At 44.3% G+C, this 17,091-nt stretch overlaps 2 protein-coding genes across 2 annotated transcripts; one reads left to right on the forward strand and one right to left on the reverse strand.

Moving 5' to 3' along the window:
- The first annotated feature begins 934 nt into the window (after positions 1-934).
- Positions 935-5,801, forward strand: KCNE5 (potassium voltage-gated channel subfamily E regulatory subunit 5). The gene has a single exon (XM_060270284.1). It carries the CDS (start codon positions 1,382-1,384, stop codon positions 1,847-1,849), a length of 468 nt encoding a protein of 155 aa, XP_060126267.1. The 5' UTR covers positions 935-1,381; the 3' UTR covers positions 1,850-5,801.
- Positions 5,802-8,937: 3,136 nt separating this feature from the next.
- Positions 8,938-14,171, reverse strand: NXT2 (nuclear transport factor 2 like export factor 2). Its single transcript, XM_035114095.2, has 4 exons — positions 14,020-14,171; positions 13,050-13,136; positions 11,868-12,012; positions 8,938-9,425 (listed from the first exon to the last, which is right to left on the reverse strand). Exons 1-4 carry the CDS (start codon positions 14,032-14,034, stop codon positions 9,247-9,249), a joined length of 426 nt encoding a protein of 141 aa, XP_034969986.1. The 5' UTR covers positions 14,035-14,171; the 3' UTR covers positions 8,938-9,246.
- Between the last annotated feature and the right edge of the window lie 2,920 nt (positions 14,172-17,091).

Here is a 17,091-nt window from a genome sequence, read left to right on the forward strand (position 1 = left end):
GACTACAACTCCCATCATCCCTGACCTTTGACCTCACCTTTCTGGGATTTAAGAGTCTATCCACATCTGGAGGGCCACAGGCTCCCCAACACTGGTGTAGGCCAGTGTTTCCCAACCTCAGGATTGTGGCATGCAGGTGAGTTGCAAAACCCACACAACTGAGTCATGAGCTGTATAAACAAACCCTAAATAAGCATGGTTTGTAATCCTTGACTGGTATGATGGGCTTTTTTGTTCATGTATTATAATGCTGTATTAGCACAGCACTTGCAAATGAATGTCACAAATCCCCCAATTCTTGCATTTCAACCCTTGGAAACTGCTGTCTGGTGGCTGGCAGCAGAGAAGATCCAAGGTCCAAAATGTAATGTGATAATAAACTGATGGGTCACCATACCAAGTAAATTGGGACATGTGGGCTGGCATAGCAAAAAAAACTTGGGAGCTGCTAGTGCAAACATTTCTTGGCCTGATAGACAAATAGTCTGAACTGCAGCTTCCTATGGGTGTCCCTGTGTCCCATCTGGTTTTGGCCCTTCCGAAACCACAGCAACTGCAAGCCTCACGCACAGAGATCATGGGTGCCACCCCTCATTCCCAGTGCCTTGGTCATACAGCTTGTTCCATTTTCCAGAGAGTGGTTCTGAGGCTGGTGGGACTTGTGGTCCAAATCATCTGGAAGGCACTTGGAAAAGGCTGCACAGAAATAATCTCAAGCATCATTGTGCACATTTAGGCAAAGCAACAAGAAGAGACCCAATAAGGATGCCCTTGCCGCTAGCTTTTCATCTGCACCACCAGAATTAAAGCAAAGTTCTAGACTTAGCAAAACGATGATGACTGCAAAACCTCTTTTAAAAAATCAAACAAACTGATGGACCCATACCCCCAACACATTCGCTGAGGGTGACAGGTAAGGGGAGTTTCAGATCTCAAAGCAGCAGCACCCCCCAAAATTTCAAAGACACCTTCCTATATTTGAGTTCGTGGGCGGAATGGAGAGTGGGAGCAGACCACTGGCAATATCATAAGGCAGCCAGGCTCCAGGATTACCAGTTAAGGAACAAAGAAGCTTTTTAGAGGCGGAGAGACTCTTCCCCCACCCTGCCCATCCCCCTTGGAGAGATCTGGGTAGCAGGCGGCCGAGAGAGGGGGAAAGGCAGGCACCCCCTGCTTTCTCCCGCAAGGGGGTGGGGTAGGGTAGGCTGCAGACGCCTTTGTCCCTCCAGCGCCAGGCGAGAAGCAGATGGCCAAGGCGTGAGAGGCCAGGAGGCAACGGCTGCTGTTGCTGCTGCGTGGGCAGTGCGCGTCTGCAAGGAAAGGGGCGCGGAGCAAGGAGGCCAAAAAGGACTCGAGGCTAGCGAGCGTGCCAAGGCGGCGGATGCAGGGGCCGATGAACTGCAGCGAAAGTCTCCGAATCCAGGTCCTCCTGAGCCGGCTCTGGCAGGAGCTGCACGGCGGCGGCGCTGCTCCCAATGCCATCCGCAAAGGCAGCAGCCTCCTCGACGACTCACTCCCGGCTCCAAGCCAGGCGACAGCGGCGGGCAGCAAAGCGGGCGCAGACGATGCTTACCTGTACATCTTGCTCATCATGATATTCTATGGCTGCCTGGCCGGGGGCCTGATCCTGGCCTACACGCGCTCCAGGAAGCTGGAGTCCAAGCACGACCCTTACCACTTGTACATCGAGAGCGACTGGACGGCGAGAACGGGAAGCCTGGGAAGGGGCGGAGGAGGACCAGGAACGAAGCTGGCGGCGGTGGCCGGGGAGCCTAGCTTGGGCGAGGGGATGCTGGCGGCTGCCAGCGGGGAGAGGGGGAGCAGCGGCGACGACAGCGAGCATCTGTGAGAGAGGAGGAAGGCTCCGGAGAAGGATCGGATCGGCCCACCCCAAATCTGAAGAAATGCTCTCGGGGGTGGGGGATGCGGTCCGCTCAAAGGCTGGAATTCTGAACTGCGATCTGCGCCTCTTAGCTAGGCGGGGGCAAAGATACAACAAAAATTAACCAAGCAATCAGTCCTGTCGCTTCATTTGCCCCACGAGGAAGCCGCGTGCAAGCTTTGAGTTCAATCAGACTGAATCTAGCATGGGGAGGCAGATGGCGCTAGGCAAAAAGACGGTTCGGTTAGTCTTAAGCGGAGCGAGCGTTGTGCTGCTGTGCAGGTATATTTAGGTATTTACACCAGCGGTGCGGAACCTGTTTCCCTCCGGATGTTCCCACTAAGACTTCCAGCTCCTATGATTCTTCCAGGGTAGCCATGTGCTTTAAATGCATCTGGAGGAAACTAGGTTCTCCATCTCCAGTATGGACTGTGCTGACTGCAAAACAAATCAGTGGACACATATGCCAGAGCGAGGGCATGTTGTGCAAGGTAGTGGTGGAGTTAACAGTGGGATGCTCTTCCTTAAGAGAACACAAGTCACCCGGACTGGGATCCATCTCTGGCTCTGTTTGGAAGACAGACATGTTTATCTGGTTCCCTTGGGAGCTCGCAGGACATAAAAGTCTGCCTGCACACCCTACATTTAAAGCACATTCCGCCGCCCACAACCCAAAAGAATCATGGGAACTGTAATTTGTTAAGGGTGGTGGGCAGTGGAATGTGCTTTATATTGTGCAGGCAGTCCTATGATGGAGAGCATTTCATATAAAGTATCTGTAGCTGTTCTGCTGCTTAACATCCATTTTTATTTCTTTTTCTTTGATGATGGGTTTTCAATTAAAAGGTGCCCACCACCCTGGAAAGGAGAGGATAATTTGTCTTCAAAATATCATATTGAAATGAGCTTTGGCTATGAACACACAAACCCTGCCATTCAAGCAAATACTTTTCTGGGGCCCTGTGTTTCAAGCTTCTCCCCCACCCCCCTGCTACCCTCAGCAGCTGCACAGCCCATCAATAGTCCTAAGAGGAGGGGCGCTGGCCAGGGAAACAAAGAGAGCAAGCCATGTGGGTTGGAAGGGGTGTGTTTGTGTTTGTGTTGAGGCTGGAGACCTGGTATGACACCGCTTTGGGTTTTAACAGCACAAACCTTTTGTTCCCTTTAATTGCCGCCAGAGGAAGAGAGGACCCCCTGCCCCAGAAATGAACACCAATGTCTCTACTTTTCAGTAGGGGTGGTGGGCTACCCCCAGTCTTGCATACTCTGCCATTTTCTCAGCTGGAAAGTGTTCTGGATCTCTTGACACAGCCTTAAACAACCTGGCGTCCTCCAGGTGTTTTGGACTACAACACCCATCAAGAACAGTCAGTAGAACCAGGTTGGGAAAGGCTGACCTGCATCAATGTATTAGGTATCAGGCGGTATTTCCCTCCTAGGCTTTGCCTTTTAACCTCTGGTGTACACTAGATAATTTTTTAGGTGTCATTAAAAAACCCCTCTTTTATGCTTTTTATAGTGTTTGTATTAAATATCGCAAACCTCCCTGGAAATTTTGTATTAAAGGGCAGCAAAGTAATGTTTTAAATTAAAAAATGCTAGGTCCTGTTGCCAACATCTATATGGAGTTTTATTCTCCGCAATGTAGGATTGCCATATTTCAAAAAGTAAGAACCAGGACACCCCAAAGTTGCGCTCTCTCTCTCTCTCTCTCTCTCTCTCTCTCTCTCTCTCTCTCTCTCTCTCTCTATATATATATATATATATATATCAGTGGGAAAATTTTTAAACAAATTAATTTGCCTTCAAATGCAATGTAATTGAGGACAAATCAGTACAAATTACTGTATGAATGTCTTCTGCTGACTTCTGTTACTTTTTTAGTGTCCACAGCCTCTCTCAATGTGTTCAGTGGGGTATGTGTGTGTATAGAGAGGAGAGTAAACCCCACTGAACTCAGTGGGACTAACCTCTAGGTAGACATTTATAGGATTGCACTCTAAGATTGCAGTCTTAAACACTTACTGTACTAATTAACACATTGAGACTTCCCTTTGAATAACGTGTATAGGATTGCACTATAAGTTACCGTAGTTGTGCTGAAGACCCATTAAAATCAATTGTGACTTTTCAAATTTGTTTGAATGAGATTTAAGTGCAACTAACTTAATCTGGCTCCAGTCCAATGATAATAAATGACAATTGTAATTTGCGGTTACTGGGAAGCAAAAACATTTGGCTGATAGCAGGGCCCTGTTATAGTCTCTTGTAGGTATGTCCACTATCAACAGAATTTTGCAGCTCCACAGTGATAATAAATGAGTACGGTATTTATTATCCTTGTAAACGATAGTCATTTTCAGTAACAGGGAATTTTCTGTGCCTTTGATAAAGGTCCAATACATGTCAAACACTGCAGTGTATTTAGAAATGAAGCAAGCAAGTGCTTGTTTGTTCCTGTTGAGAGAATAATAATTTGAAACGGATTAATATTTTGCCTGTTGTGTTCATGGACTTTGGAGCAATTTTATACCCATGTATAGACTTTGATACACCTCATGTGTAGACCTTGATACACCTAGCAACTGTTTGTATAGGGGAGACAGGAGTAATTGTATTTCCAGTATCTTGTTTTTTCTACTTTGATGTAGATTCACATACCATTCCTGTGACTTTTTCTAATTACTGTATTTGTGACAAGTTACTGCAAGCTTTCTAGTACATTTCTGAGAGGCAGACTTCACATGTCCCTAATTTTGTTGTCATGGTTCACTCTTTTCCTACCTGCATTTGGGACTTGATGCCCCACATAAAAACGTAAGAGCCTGCTGGATCAGGCCAATGCCCAATCTAGTCCAGCATCCTGTTCTCACAGTGACCAACCAGATGCCTGTGGGTAACCCACATGCAGGATTCATGCACAAGAGCACTCTTTCCTCCCATGATTTCCAGTAACTTGCATTCAAAAGCATCGCTGTGTGGAGGCAGAGCATAGCTATTGTGACCAGTAGCCACTGGATAACCTTGTTGAATTTGTGTCAAGAGAATAGGGGCAGGAGTAGCAGTGAGCAAGTGACTAAGCCCCAGCTCCCTCTACTGTTAAGACAGTACTAGACATGGACCATCAAGGTTTCAAGACTGACATTATTCTGCTAGGGTGGGTAATCTGATTTCCCCGTCTGTAGGCTGTATTTTCACAGACATTCCAACAGCCACATGCATCATAACATAGTTCTAAGGCCGAGCTATAATGAACTGGGGCAGGCAGGAAGAAGGTGGTATAAAATGGGGCAATGGCAAAAGCAAAATAGGCAGACATCAAGGAAGGTAGAGCTGGGCTGGGTGAAGATTTAGGACAAATGAGAAGCAAGTGGTGTAAATAAGGATGACCCATGGCAAAGGAAGGCAAAGAAAAAGCAAGTTAGCAGGAGAGACCCATCTATGAATGTAGGAGCACCTCTTTATGTTTCAGTTCACATTCCCACAATTTGGTGGGCCTCTTGCATATGTAAAAGCTTCCGGGTGGAAAGATTTCTCTAATACAGCGTCTTTCAGAAAGAACATTTTTGAAAGGCAAATTATATAGTCCTGAGATTCGGAGGAATCTCTCCATATGGATATGTCATTGAATTTTTTAAAATAATTTTGCATTGTAAAAACCAAATAAAAATGATTTTTTAAAAAAGGCAAATCATATTAATGGGTCTCACACCATTCTTCGGTTGCATACCATTTGAAGCTTCTGTAAAGTAAAAATAATTTAATTCCAATACCATACATTTATGGTTGAAAGTATGCATAAGGTATATGCACATTTGGGAAAAAAAAGATTACAGCATACCCAGGGGCATTCTACTTTATCACATAGGACTCATGCTAATACAAAGACAAATGCCTGCACAATGAAACATCCGGAAGAATAAATCACATGCAAATGTACATGTCTTTGTCAAATGTTTTTGAGTTAGCAGTAAAGCCTTATGCGGTAAATATTCTTTTTTTAACAGCCTACAAATTGAACAAAAAAAAACACTGTTACAATGCTGAGATTGGGGTCTTACTATAGACTTGGAACTAGATAAAATTTCACAGTTGTCTGAGGTGTCGCTCATCATCTTGAACTAAACAGTCCAGTACTACCCACAGAATTATTCTGAAGGCTGCACAAAAAGCCATCCGAAAATATTGATTAATCGCAAGAGGAGGCTTTGTCCTTCAGATGGCTCAGACAGGTCATCCACAGAAAATGTTTTTCTCCCCACTATACAAGGTGTAAGGCACTTGAGGGGGGCTTTTTCTCAGGAGAGGCTCCCCAACACTATTTACTGCATAACATGGGATTGCCATCACTTCATCTATGAACAGAAGCTTACTGCCTTTCAGCAAATGTGTGTATTTTGCCACAACCTCATCCACATTAAGCAATTAATCTCACCCATCACCCTGTTCATACACTGAAAGCTTGGATGAAATAGGGTAGCCATACATTCGGAATTTGGACAAAACTAAAAAAGCACCATAACTTTTGTGTCAATTTTCACTTTTGAAATATAGCAATACTAGGATGAAGGGGTTGCTGGGTCGTTCTGGTTAGCCCAACCCTCTTGCCAATGAAGCAACCACTCACAATGGCTTTTTATGCGGAGGCTGTGTGAAAGGGCCCCACACATTTGCACCATCAAACACACACAAGTACAACTCCACATGAGAAGAAAACCCAATTGGCCTGGGGTTCTACCTTGTGTGGAACCCAAAAATGAGTATGCAGGGACTCATATGGGGCTCATTCACACAAACCACCAGGTGGCACTGGCTGGCATTTGTGGCATCATCAAGAGGGATGGCTAACTTGTGTGACCCAGTGAAATCGCCTTGTGTGTTTTAAATACATAGAGGCCAAAGGATGACACCCACCTACAGCCATGTGCTAATGAACCCCTACAGTGTGGCTATGGCAGTAGCATGAGACAAGAATTCTCCAACATTTTCATCCCCCACAACCACAAAAATATATTTTTCTGCTTCTGAGGCAACCTCCCATCCATCCAGTCTAGGGAACCTCCTACTAACAGTGCTTCAGTCTTACCTGGATTGAGTTTCAGTTTGTTGGCTCTCACCCAGTCTGTTGCTAAGGCAATGGTCAAGTACAACCACTGCCTCACCTGCAGGTGTAAAGGAGGTTCATGTAGATGTTAAACAGCATGGGGGACAAAACTGAACCCTGAGAAACCCCACACTGAAGGCTCCAAGGTGAAGAACACTCCCCAAGCATCACCCTCTGGAAACGACCACACAAGTACGCCTTGAACCACCACAAAGCAGTGCCACACACCTCCAATTTGGACAGCTGCTCCAGGACACATTTCCTATCTCTCTCCCAACAGTGGTCATCATACAGGGTGACCAAAACAGTTTCTATGACAAAACCGTGCCTAAATCCCTATTGAAATGTAGTGGTACCTTTGGTTGCGGACACAATCTGTTCTGGGGGGCCGTTTGCACCGCCAAAATTCCACAACCAGAGCGGGGCTACTGCGCATGCGTGAAGTGCAACAGAGCGCTTCTGCGCGTGCACGAACCATGCAGAACGCTTCTGCGTGTGCGGCAAAACCTGGAAGTAAACACTTCCGGGTTTGCTGCGTTCTTAACCCGAAAAAATGCAACATGAAGTGTTCGCAAGAAGAGGTATGACTGTATATAGAAAATCAGTTTCCTCCAAGAGTGCCTGGATTTGATCTGTGACCACCCACTTAGATTTTCCGAGTCCAGTGAGGGTTTCTTAAGGAGTGGCTTTATCACTGCCTCCTTCAAGCAGGCAGGGACCACCCTCTTTTGCAAGGAGACATTAATCACCTCTCTGGCCCAGCCACCTGGCCCCTCACTGGTAGTTTTTATCAGCCAAAATGAACTAGGGTCCAGAGTGCAAATGACCGTCCTGATCAATCTAAGCACCTTGTCTACATTCTCAATTCTTACCAACTGAAACTCATCCAACACAACAGGACTAGACAATGCTCTGGACACTCCTTGGTCACCTCTGCTGTAACAGAGATCCTGGGGGATGCAAGCGGTTTTATTATTTGCAAAGCTAAGTGTCTATGATTTATTCCAGCTCAAGTATTTTCATGCGGAACCTATATTTAAAGGTGGATGAGGGCAGATGCAAAATGTAACCAAGTTTTAACATGCTTGGAGCAATCACCATTGTGTGTAACTGCTACAAAAGAGTCAAAATCTCTCAACCCCTTTTTAAATTTTATTTTTATTTTTTTATGTAGCCAGTAAAACGGCTACATACAAACTCAATAAATCATAGAGAATACAGCACAAAGCAACACAGTGTAACCAAAGCGATTCCAAAGCAGCTCAAAAAAATAGCCTCAGGGTGTTGAGGTCTTCCAAATACAGTGGTACCTTGGTTTAAGTACACAATTCGTTCCGAAAGTCTGTACTTAACCTGAAGCATACTTAACCTAAAACGAACTTTCCCATTGAAAGTAATGGAAAGTGGATTAATCCGTTCCAGACGGTCTGCGGAGTACTTAAACTGAAGCATACTTAACCTGAAGCGAACTTTCCCACTGAAAGTAATGGAAGCGGATTAATCCGTTCCAGACGGGTCCGCGGCGTACTTAAACTGAAAGTACTCAAACCAAAGCGTACTTAAACCGAGGTATGACTGTATCTCTCCAATAGCTTCCTTTACTAGAAATGCATGGCAGCCCAGAGACAATTACAGTGGTACCTCAGGTTAAGAACTTAATTTGTTCTGGAGGTCCGTTCTTAACCTGAAACTGTTCTTAACCTGAGACACCACTTTAGCTAATGGGGCCTCCCGCTGCCGCCACACAATTTCTGTTCTTATCCTGAAGCAAAGTTCTTAACCCGAGGTACTACGTCCAGGTTAGTGGAGTCTGTAACTCGAAGCATCTGTAACCCGAGGTACCACTGAACACATTGTCCTTCACACAATCTTCTTCCAGCTGTACTTATTTGCACCAAGATTTTCAGATTCTAGGGAAGACTTCAAGTTAGTCAGGAACTGCATCCTCACCTTGTTGTTACAGCTATTTTAATTTCTCACCAAAACAAATACAACTTGTGACCGATAGTGCTTGTATACAATATGTATGAATGAGTCATCAATGCAAATAAACCATAACAGTATTTTCCTATGTTGATTTACTGAAGCCACAGACAGCATTCTTAAATAAGTAAGTCTGATTTTTGCTGTTCTGAAGTTGGTAATTCCTGGCAAGAGGAAGTTTCTTTCAAAAAGGAGGTACTTTCTCACATCCAGAGTATGACCATCCTGAAAGCCAATTATCTTGTCCAGAAGACGTATAGCCAACTGCTGCTCCCCACTAATTAGGGTAGTCCTGGAAGCGGAAGCAGTCACTCGCAATCTTCCACACTGTGTTGTTGTTTGTGGTTTGTGCTGTTAGCAAGAAGTTCTGATTGAAGTACTGCTGCTTGCTCCCATCAAATTTGACAGATCCACATGTCACAACAAGGATGGTGTTATGGTTCTGAGTGGCTTGCTCTTCAGAAAGAAACAGAACAGAAGATATTAAGGCATGCCAGTAAATCACGAGCGTACTTTTATACTGTACAGAATTGCTATCAAGCATTTCAAAGTTATTGCTTCTTCCTCCTCTTTCTAACTAAAACACCTGTAAAATGCAACCAACAATACAATCAGTATTATAGAAGCTTGCAGTGCAATCATGAAACAGGTATGCATGTGTGTGAAGCTCAAGAAGTATGAGTAAATTCATCTTGTTATTATACTGTTTAACCCTAGGATGGCTAACCTGTGGCCCTCCATGTATTGTTGGACTCTCATTTCCCAGCATAGCCAAAAGTCAGGGATGACAAGAGAGAGAGTCATTGGTGCCACAGCTTACCCACCAATGGTTTAGTCCAAGGTGCCACTTTACAATGTTCTATGGGTGTCTAGAAAGCAGCTTCTACCAAGTCAGAATATTGGTCCACCTAGCTCAGTGTTGTCTACACTGAGTGGCAGCAGCTCTCCAGGATTTCAGGCAGGGAGTCTATCCCAGTACCATCTTGAGAGGCTGGAGGCTGATTCTGGGACCTTCGGTGTGCGAAGCAGATGCTCTGCCACTGAGCTATGCATCTCCTCTAATTTGACAACTAGCAACCCCCCCTCCCCGACACAATTATTCGTTATTTCATTTTTCAATATGTATATATCCAATAACAATACAAAAATGCAACATGAAAACAGAATCTACAAAAAGAGCAATAATTTCAGTGCTACTGTTCGCCATCCTGACTATGTTTTGTTTGTTACTATGCTATGCTATGCATACTTGTTTTATAGAAGTGAGTCCTGGGCAATTTACACCTGCTAGGAGCAAAACCCCAATGTCTTTCACATGTGCTGCATCAGGTAGATTTTGGGCATCACATGGCAGGGCAGAGTCTCAAACAAAGATGTGCTCTCCCAAGCCCACATTCCTAGCATGTTCACATTTCTGTTTCAGAAACATCCACACTAGTTTAGTCATGTACACAGAATGGAAGATGGTAGGATCCCCAAGGATGTGCTCTGAGTGGAACTGGCTTCAGGGACTAGGCCTGCTGGCAGACCGACTCTGTGTTACAAAGATGTCTGCAAATGTGACACGGAGGCTGGGATTGCCGCTGTATGTCAATCCCTTACAGACAATTGCAAAGCCTGGAGACAGACAGTCAGGTTGTGTGTCCACAGCAGTGACCAGAGGATGAATGACCACTGGAAGGAGCACAAAGAGAAGAAATGCCATGGTGCACCTGCAGCAGCAAAACCAAACATCTTCATCTGCCCCACTGGACTCTACAGCCAAAGCAGGCACTGTAACTCTCCAGTGGTTTGACTTTATCCCCAAAGGTGCGCTCTTCAATTATCTCCCTAGACAGAGGGATGCTAACATTGTAAACCGTCCCGTGGCCCTCAGATGAAGGACAGTATAGAAATGTAATTTTAAAAATTAAAAATATGAAATAAGTTGGGCAAAGGACTGTTCAAAGAGGCGACTTACAGGAAACTCAAATTAAACTTTAAGGCTTCTAAAAACAATTATATTCAGGTTATGTCCACACCAGCACTCTTTCTACAGTTCATAGGATTTTGTTCTGTCCTGTCCAGCATCCTTGTAAGGTGGCACAGGAACTGATGTTCTAAAAAGCATACTGTCCAACAAGATTATGACCTATCCCCAACAACAGCATACAAATCAATAAGGCTAATTTGACACAACACCCTTACACACAAACAAACAAACAAACAAACCTTACTGCAACCAACTGAAAACAACCAACCAAGCTCTGGACTCTCCAATCTCTCACAATGCTAGTAAAAATCAGTAACTATATAAAGGACCTACCCATTAAATGCTGACACAAAAACCCTGCACAATAGAATGAAAAGACCACTATCCCCCCCAACCCTCTCCCTCCTTCTTTCTCTCCCCTGTTCCCCCTAAGTCTGTGACAATAGTGTATCACACCGAACGTAAGTAAACTATGAAAAAGACTCTATGAGTTGAAAGTGGAGACACTATATGTACTTTTCCTTGTTTATTTGTTAGTTTTGTATCACAAAAAATATTTAATAAGCACTTTTAAAAAGCATGTTGTCACACTTTTTGCAAGAGTTTTCTGCTGGAGCTACAAAAATAAGCACAAATGGGAACAAAGCTGTTCCTTGCAACCTTTCCCCAAAGACCATCAGGAACACTATGGATGCTTTTCCATTTCTACAATTTTTTGGAAGAATATGCAGAAACATCACAAGAACAGACTGGGTAGACATAATTTAACCACATAATTCAGAAACGCAAAGGAATAGCTGAAATTTCTGAAACTGGAATGGTTGCAAGTTACATAATGTGAAAAGGTTAAATAATTCAACTTACATATTTAGAATCAAGCTAACTTCCCTGATTTGTGGGCTACACTGTTTGACAAGGTATCTTACCATGAACAGGCTGGCAATCAAATGTAGTAACTTGAAAATCACTTGAAGGCAACATTTCAAAGAATTCTGCAAGTGCTGCTTGCCCAGATACTGCATTCCCGTTCCAAACCAGGGTCGCTTTGTCCAGGTAGAGTTTGGTCAACACCTGAGAAATATTAGGCAGCATTACATGAACTCCAAGGGGGTACTGTGCTTTAATTACAGCACCGCTTCCTATAGGTTGCTGCAGTATTTACATTTTCCCCTTTCCTTTAGGGTTTTTTAATTTTAAAAAATCTGAAAGGCTTTTTAAAGAAGTCCCCCCACAAAACCCAGCAAGATGAAATTCCACAGAGATGCATTGAAGTCTTGTAATTAACACACTCAAATCAAAGCACCAAATATAGGATGTGGGAGACCTTGCTTGGCAGCAGTACACTGGAAAAGGAACTAGGTATCTTAGCTGATGCACCTACTAAAACATTAAGAGAAACAACCTAACATTAAGAACTGTTTTAACAGTGAAATACGACTGTTTTGGGAGGCAATGAGTCTCCTTTGCTGGAGGTGTGTAAGCAGGAGTTGGACAGCCATCTGTTAGGGGTGCAAGAAGTTGCACCCTGCAATGCAAATCCTACACTGAGCCAGGACTTGGCTTCCAAGGTTCCTTCCAATTCTTTGGTTCTATGTCTACAGAAAGGTGAGCCCCACTGAGTTCAAAGGGAGAAACACTCAGGTCAAGTAGCTACCATTTCATGTCAAGTAACTGGAACTGCTCAGTCATTACTTCCACACTTCTGTGTACCTGTTTGCACTATTTATAACACAATCCTATACATGTCTATTTAAACACCACTGCGTTCAGTAGGACTTACAGGCAAGTGGTATAGGATTGTAGCCTTTGGATGCAGTTCTTTACAGATATTCCCACAGAGTAAACCTCCCACTGAACATATTTTTGAGTAAACATATAGAGGATCAAGCTGTTAAGAGATAGAAACAAATGACATGTGATTGAAGGCTGTGTCCATGACAACATGGAATGATCTAATAATCTCAGCATGTACAAATATGTATATTAGCATGAATAATATCAGCACATACAACATCAGAACTCAGATATGTACTTTGTGAAATGCAGTAAATAATTCTACTAAAAAAAACCCCCACACCAAATACAAAACCTGTTAGGAATCTACATACCCGTCTCCTTTTATCCATGGTTTCATAGTAAATATTTGCAAATTCTTCAGCAGCTCTGCAAGCTTGATCCACATAGGTTTTAAAATTCTAAACATAAAAACACAGCTCAGTGAAACTATTTTTGAAGGGTGTCAACAGTAAGGTAAAGATGTCAGATGCAGAGAAGGGGACTCCATTTTGTAAAGTTCTGAATGATTTCCTTTTTGTGACATACAGGAGTTAGTATGGCTAATAGATGGAAATCTCTTCCATAGTTTTGCTTTGTTGTAACCCCTGCCCCAAAGCCATACCACTTTATAGAAGTGACTGGCAGAAATGGCCTATGACTATGATTTTGTCGACCATAATTACATGAAACAGTCCCAGACAGTATCAGATTAGAGGAAGAGAAGCAGCAGTGAAGTTATGCCTTCAACTATGTTCTAGGAGAAAGGCACCAAAGGGATTGTTTCTTAGGAAAAAATGTGCTCCTGCACTATGAACTTTTTAGTGGGCCCTTCTACAGTGAAGGTCACCTAGGACCACATACTTGTTTGTTCCATCCCTCCCCATTCCATTCACACAAGAAGCCTGTTAGGTTAGGCTGAGAGAGAAACAGAGCACACTAGTGGCTCAAAATTTTCCAGTGGCTGAAACTCTTGAACAAAGCAACCCCCAAGGATCCGACCTCATTTGCCATTGCTACTGCAGCAGCGGCAGCCGGCAATACATTCCTTGGAAGTCGGTTCTTCCGCCCGTTGCTCCTGCCGCCCGAGGTGGTGGCCTCACATTGCCTCAAGGGCCAGCCCTCCACCTAGGTCGCATGTGTCCCTTCCTCCCAAATTTATCAACACAACGAACCCAGTTAGGCAGGCAGAGGCTAGGCCACCCTAAGAGCTACGCGGCAAGGCGACCTGAACCCACGTCCTCCGTCTCCTGGGCCGACACTCTAACCACTGCCCCGTGCCACCTCCTCAGCTTCCACTCTTACCACAGAGGTAGCCATGTGGGCGACGTCCCTCGGGGACTGAGGCAGAGAAGTGACAGGCCAGGCTGACCTTAGGAAGCACGCACAGCGGTTGGTTGAGAAGCTCGAACAGTCGAGACGGACGCGGGAGACTGCGAGAGGGGTAGGCGGAAACGGAAGCGCGGTCTCCGAGGAAGGAGTTCCGCTATAGAGGTGCCGAAGTCTAGAGTGGCACCGCTCTTGGAAGAGATCCTGGCAAACGGGCGGCTTCATGCGTCGGCCAGAAGTTCCGGCCGCCTGTCGCTATGGCGACGAATGAGAGGCCTTCCGCAGCGTTTGGGCTCCCCCCGCCCGCCCGGTGTTCTGGTTTAGCGTAACTCTTTCTCCAGCCCCCTCCGCCACGCCAGGCTTAGCATTGCAGCTCCCACCAGCTTCACTCCAGAAAGGCAGTCTGGCACAGTGGTTAGGACGAGGGAGGGTGGTGAGTCAGCGGCCCCCCAGGCGTTGCTGGACAGCAGCTCCCATAATCGCTGTCCATTGGCGATGTTAGCTGGGCTGATGGGAACTGCAGCCCAGCCACACCTGGAGCGCAAATGTTGGCAAACCATACAGTACATTAAAAAGAAACACAAACATACAAAGAATCCTGGGAACTGTAGCTTACCACCAAAGAGCTGCAGTTCCTAGCACGTGGGAAGTGTGCATGCACACGAAAGTTTATACCAATGACAAACTTACCGGTAGTTGTTCTCTAAGGTGCTGTTAAAGTTCCCGGGATTCTTTGGAGAGGAATGTGCCTAAATGTAGGGCGTGTGCTCGGTCTAATCCTTAGTCGACTGTGTGTGGCATGAGGCTTTTTTACTCTTGAGTGAGCTCTCACTTCCTCTTTCCGCCGAACTTTACCTCACAGGGCTGTTGTGAGGATAAAAAGGAAAGAGAAGGAACCAAGTGTGTTGTCTTTGGCTCCTCAGAGGAAGGTGGCATGCAAATGTAACACACACATAAATGTGCATGAAATTACACTCCTGGTCACCTATTGCCAGCACAAAATGTATAGCGACAAACTTGTACTGGGCCTCAGTTGAATGTCCAGGACTTTTGTAGGAACATTGAGCAATATGTTATTTCTGCGCCCACAACTCTTTAGTGGCTCATACAATATCTCCCACTCAAAATCAGGCTGTGTTTTTTTCTTGCAAAAATTTTAAATTCCAAGGAGCTAAATCTGGCTGCAGATATGGAAAATTCCGTATTCTTTTCTGTTATGATGCTAAGTGGGGATGCAGCAACGAGTAAAATTACAATACAGTAGAAAACAAATCTATCCCAAACATCCCTTGGTGGGCATAAATTAGCTGGTGCTTGAATCCATCTTTAAAAATATTAAATATTTATTATGACCATTTCATTCCTTTCCCAACTTTTTCTGTTTCTGTGTTTTAAGAAACAATAGGGGGCATAGGAGTGCTTTGCATTGGTAGAAACTGAACAATGAACTGCTTTTGCTTTAGGATAACAGTAGAGATGTGAGTTCCAGTGAAACTGATGTTAACTGAACATAACTGCTGATTTTCCAAACCAGCTAATAAAATGGGTAAAAAACTAACCAAAAGGTCTGGATGACCCAGAGACCCAGGCACAGGGGATGGGTGGCAATTTCTAAGAGGGTGTTTGTTTTACCTCAAATTCTGGTTACTGTACCAAGATTTCCAGCTGTTCAGCAGGCCCCTACTGGTGTGCTTTTATCTAGGGTGAACATGTGTCTTACTTGTGTCTTACAGAGGAGAGTCCTCTATTATGAAGGGTTATGAGAGGACAGTCAGTCCTCCGTCTGAAGGGCTGTCCAGGTCAAGTCCAGTTTAAGGAATAAGAATCATAAGAAGAGGGCTTTGAAGCTATCAGCACCTAGACAGCAGAATGAGAGGGCAAACAGAAAACCTGGTCACAGGTGAGATACCTGGTGATAATCAGATTCTCACATTTCTATTATGATAGCAAATTTTCTGATAATGCATGCATAGCTATAAGTTAACACATGCAAATTTTATGCAAAATGGCACCTTTTGTCCTCTTTGCTGTGATGCAGTTCTTCCTCAATCTTTTTCCCGCAACAGTGCTTAAGTGGCTACCGTATTCTTTGATCTTCAGCAACAACAAAAAACGCTTTTCAGAGCATGGATAGCTATTTACCAGTATTATCCAACAAATGAACACAGGGTGAGTGACATTAAAAACAAACAAACAAGAAGCTACCTTCATTCAGTCGGAGTTTTCAGCCTAAACTTTGGCTCTGTACATATTACCGTTTACTCTGGCTGCAGTGCACTCTGACCACTGGTGTTCTGAAGCTGTGTACACACGACATTAGCCACAATCCATATTTGTCCTGTAGTTTCTTGAAAAATACAGCATTTTCTGTCAAACCAGATTCTATCCGATTTGAAAATGTAAGTCACATTCACTTTGCAGTTAAACTGATGTATGTACATTTGAGGCGACCATAGCTCATGCACAGATGGCAGCTTCACTGAATAGAACTTTGCTATTCAGTGAGGGTGTGTAGAGGGGTGTGTGTTGCAGGCATGGGGAGGAAAGTCAAGGTAAAGCACATCAGGTGAAGACATTTCTGCCCCACTTTCACATGTACAGCAACATGCAAATATGACTTGAAAAGCAGCATGGTGTGTATGTGTGTGTGACCTTGTTACATTTTAAGTCACTGATGTGTACATAGCCTTTGACAGAGGGGAAGACAAGAGCTGACTCAGATAGTGGCAGATTTTCGAGACTTTGTATGAACATCTCGGCCAATATAAGTGGGGCCACCAGCTTCGGTGCTTGTTGCCATAGGATATTGTTTTAAGAAGTATTTTAGTGTTGGGCCAGACATGCATATGATTACAGATGCACATTTTTTAATTTTTTAATTTTAAAACAAAATGGTGCTTATTTCCAAGTAAATTTATTTAGCATTAGCCCACCAAAAGCAACCCCTGTTTTATTTGTCTACTCCTGGGTGTGTTGTTATTTCTGTGAGTTTAAATGCAAAACTGCACATCTTAAAGCAGGGTTCTTTCTTAAAGCAGGGTTTAGGGT

This window comes from Zootoca vivipara, chromosome Z, assembly GCF_963506605.1.
Source record: "Zootoca vivipara chromosome Z, rZooViv1.1, whole genome shotgun sequence".
NCBI lineage: Eukaryota > Metazoa > Chordata > Lepidosauria > Squamata > Lacertidae > Zootoca > Zootoca vivipara.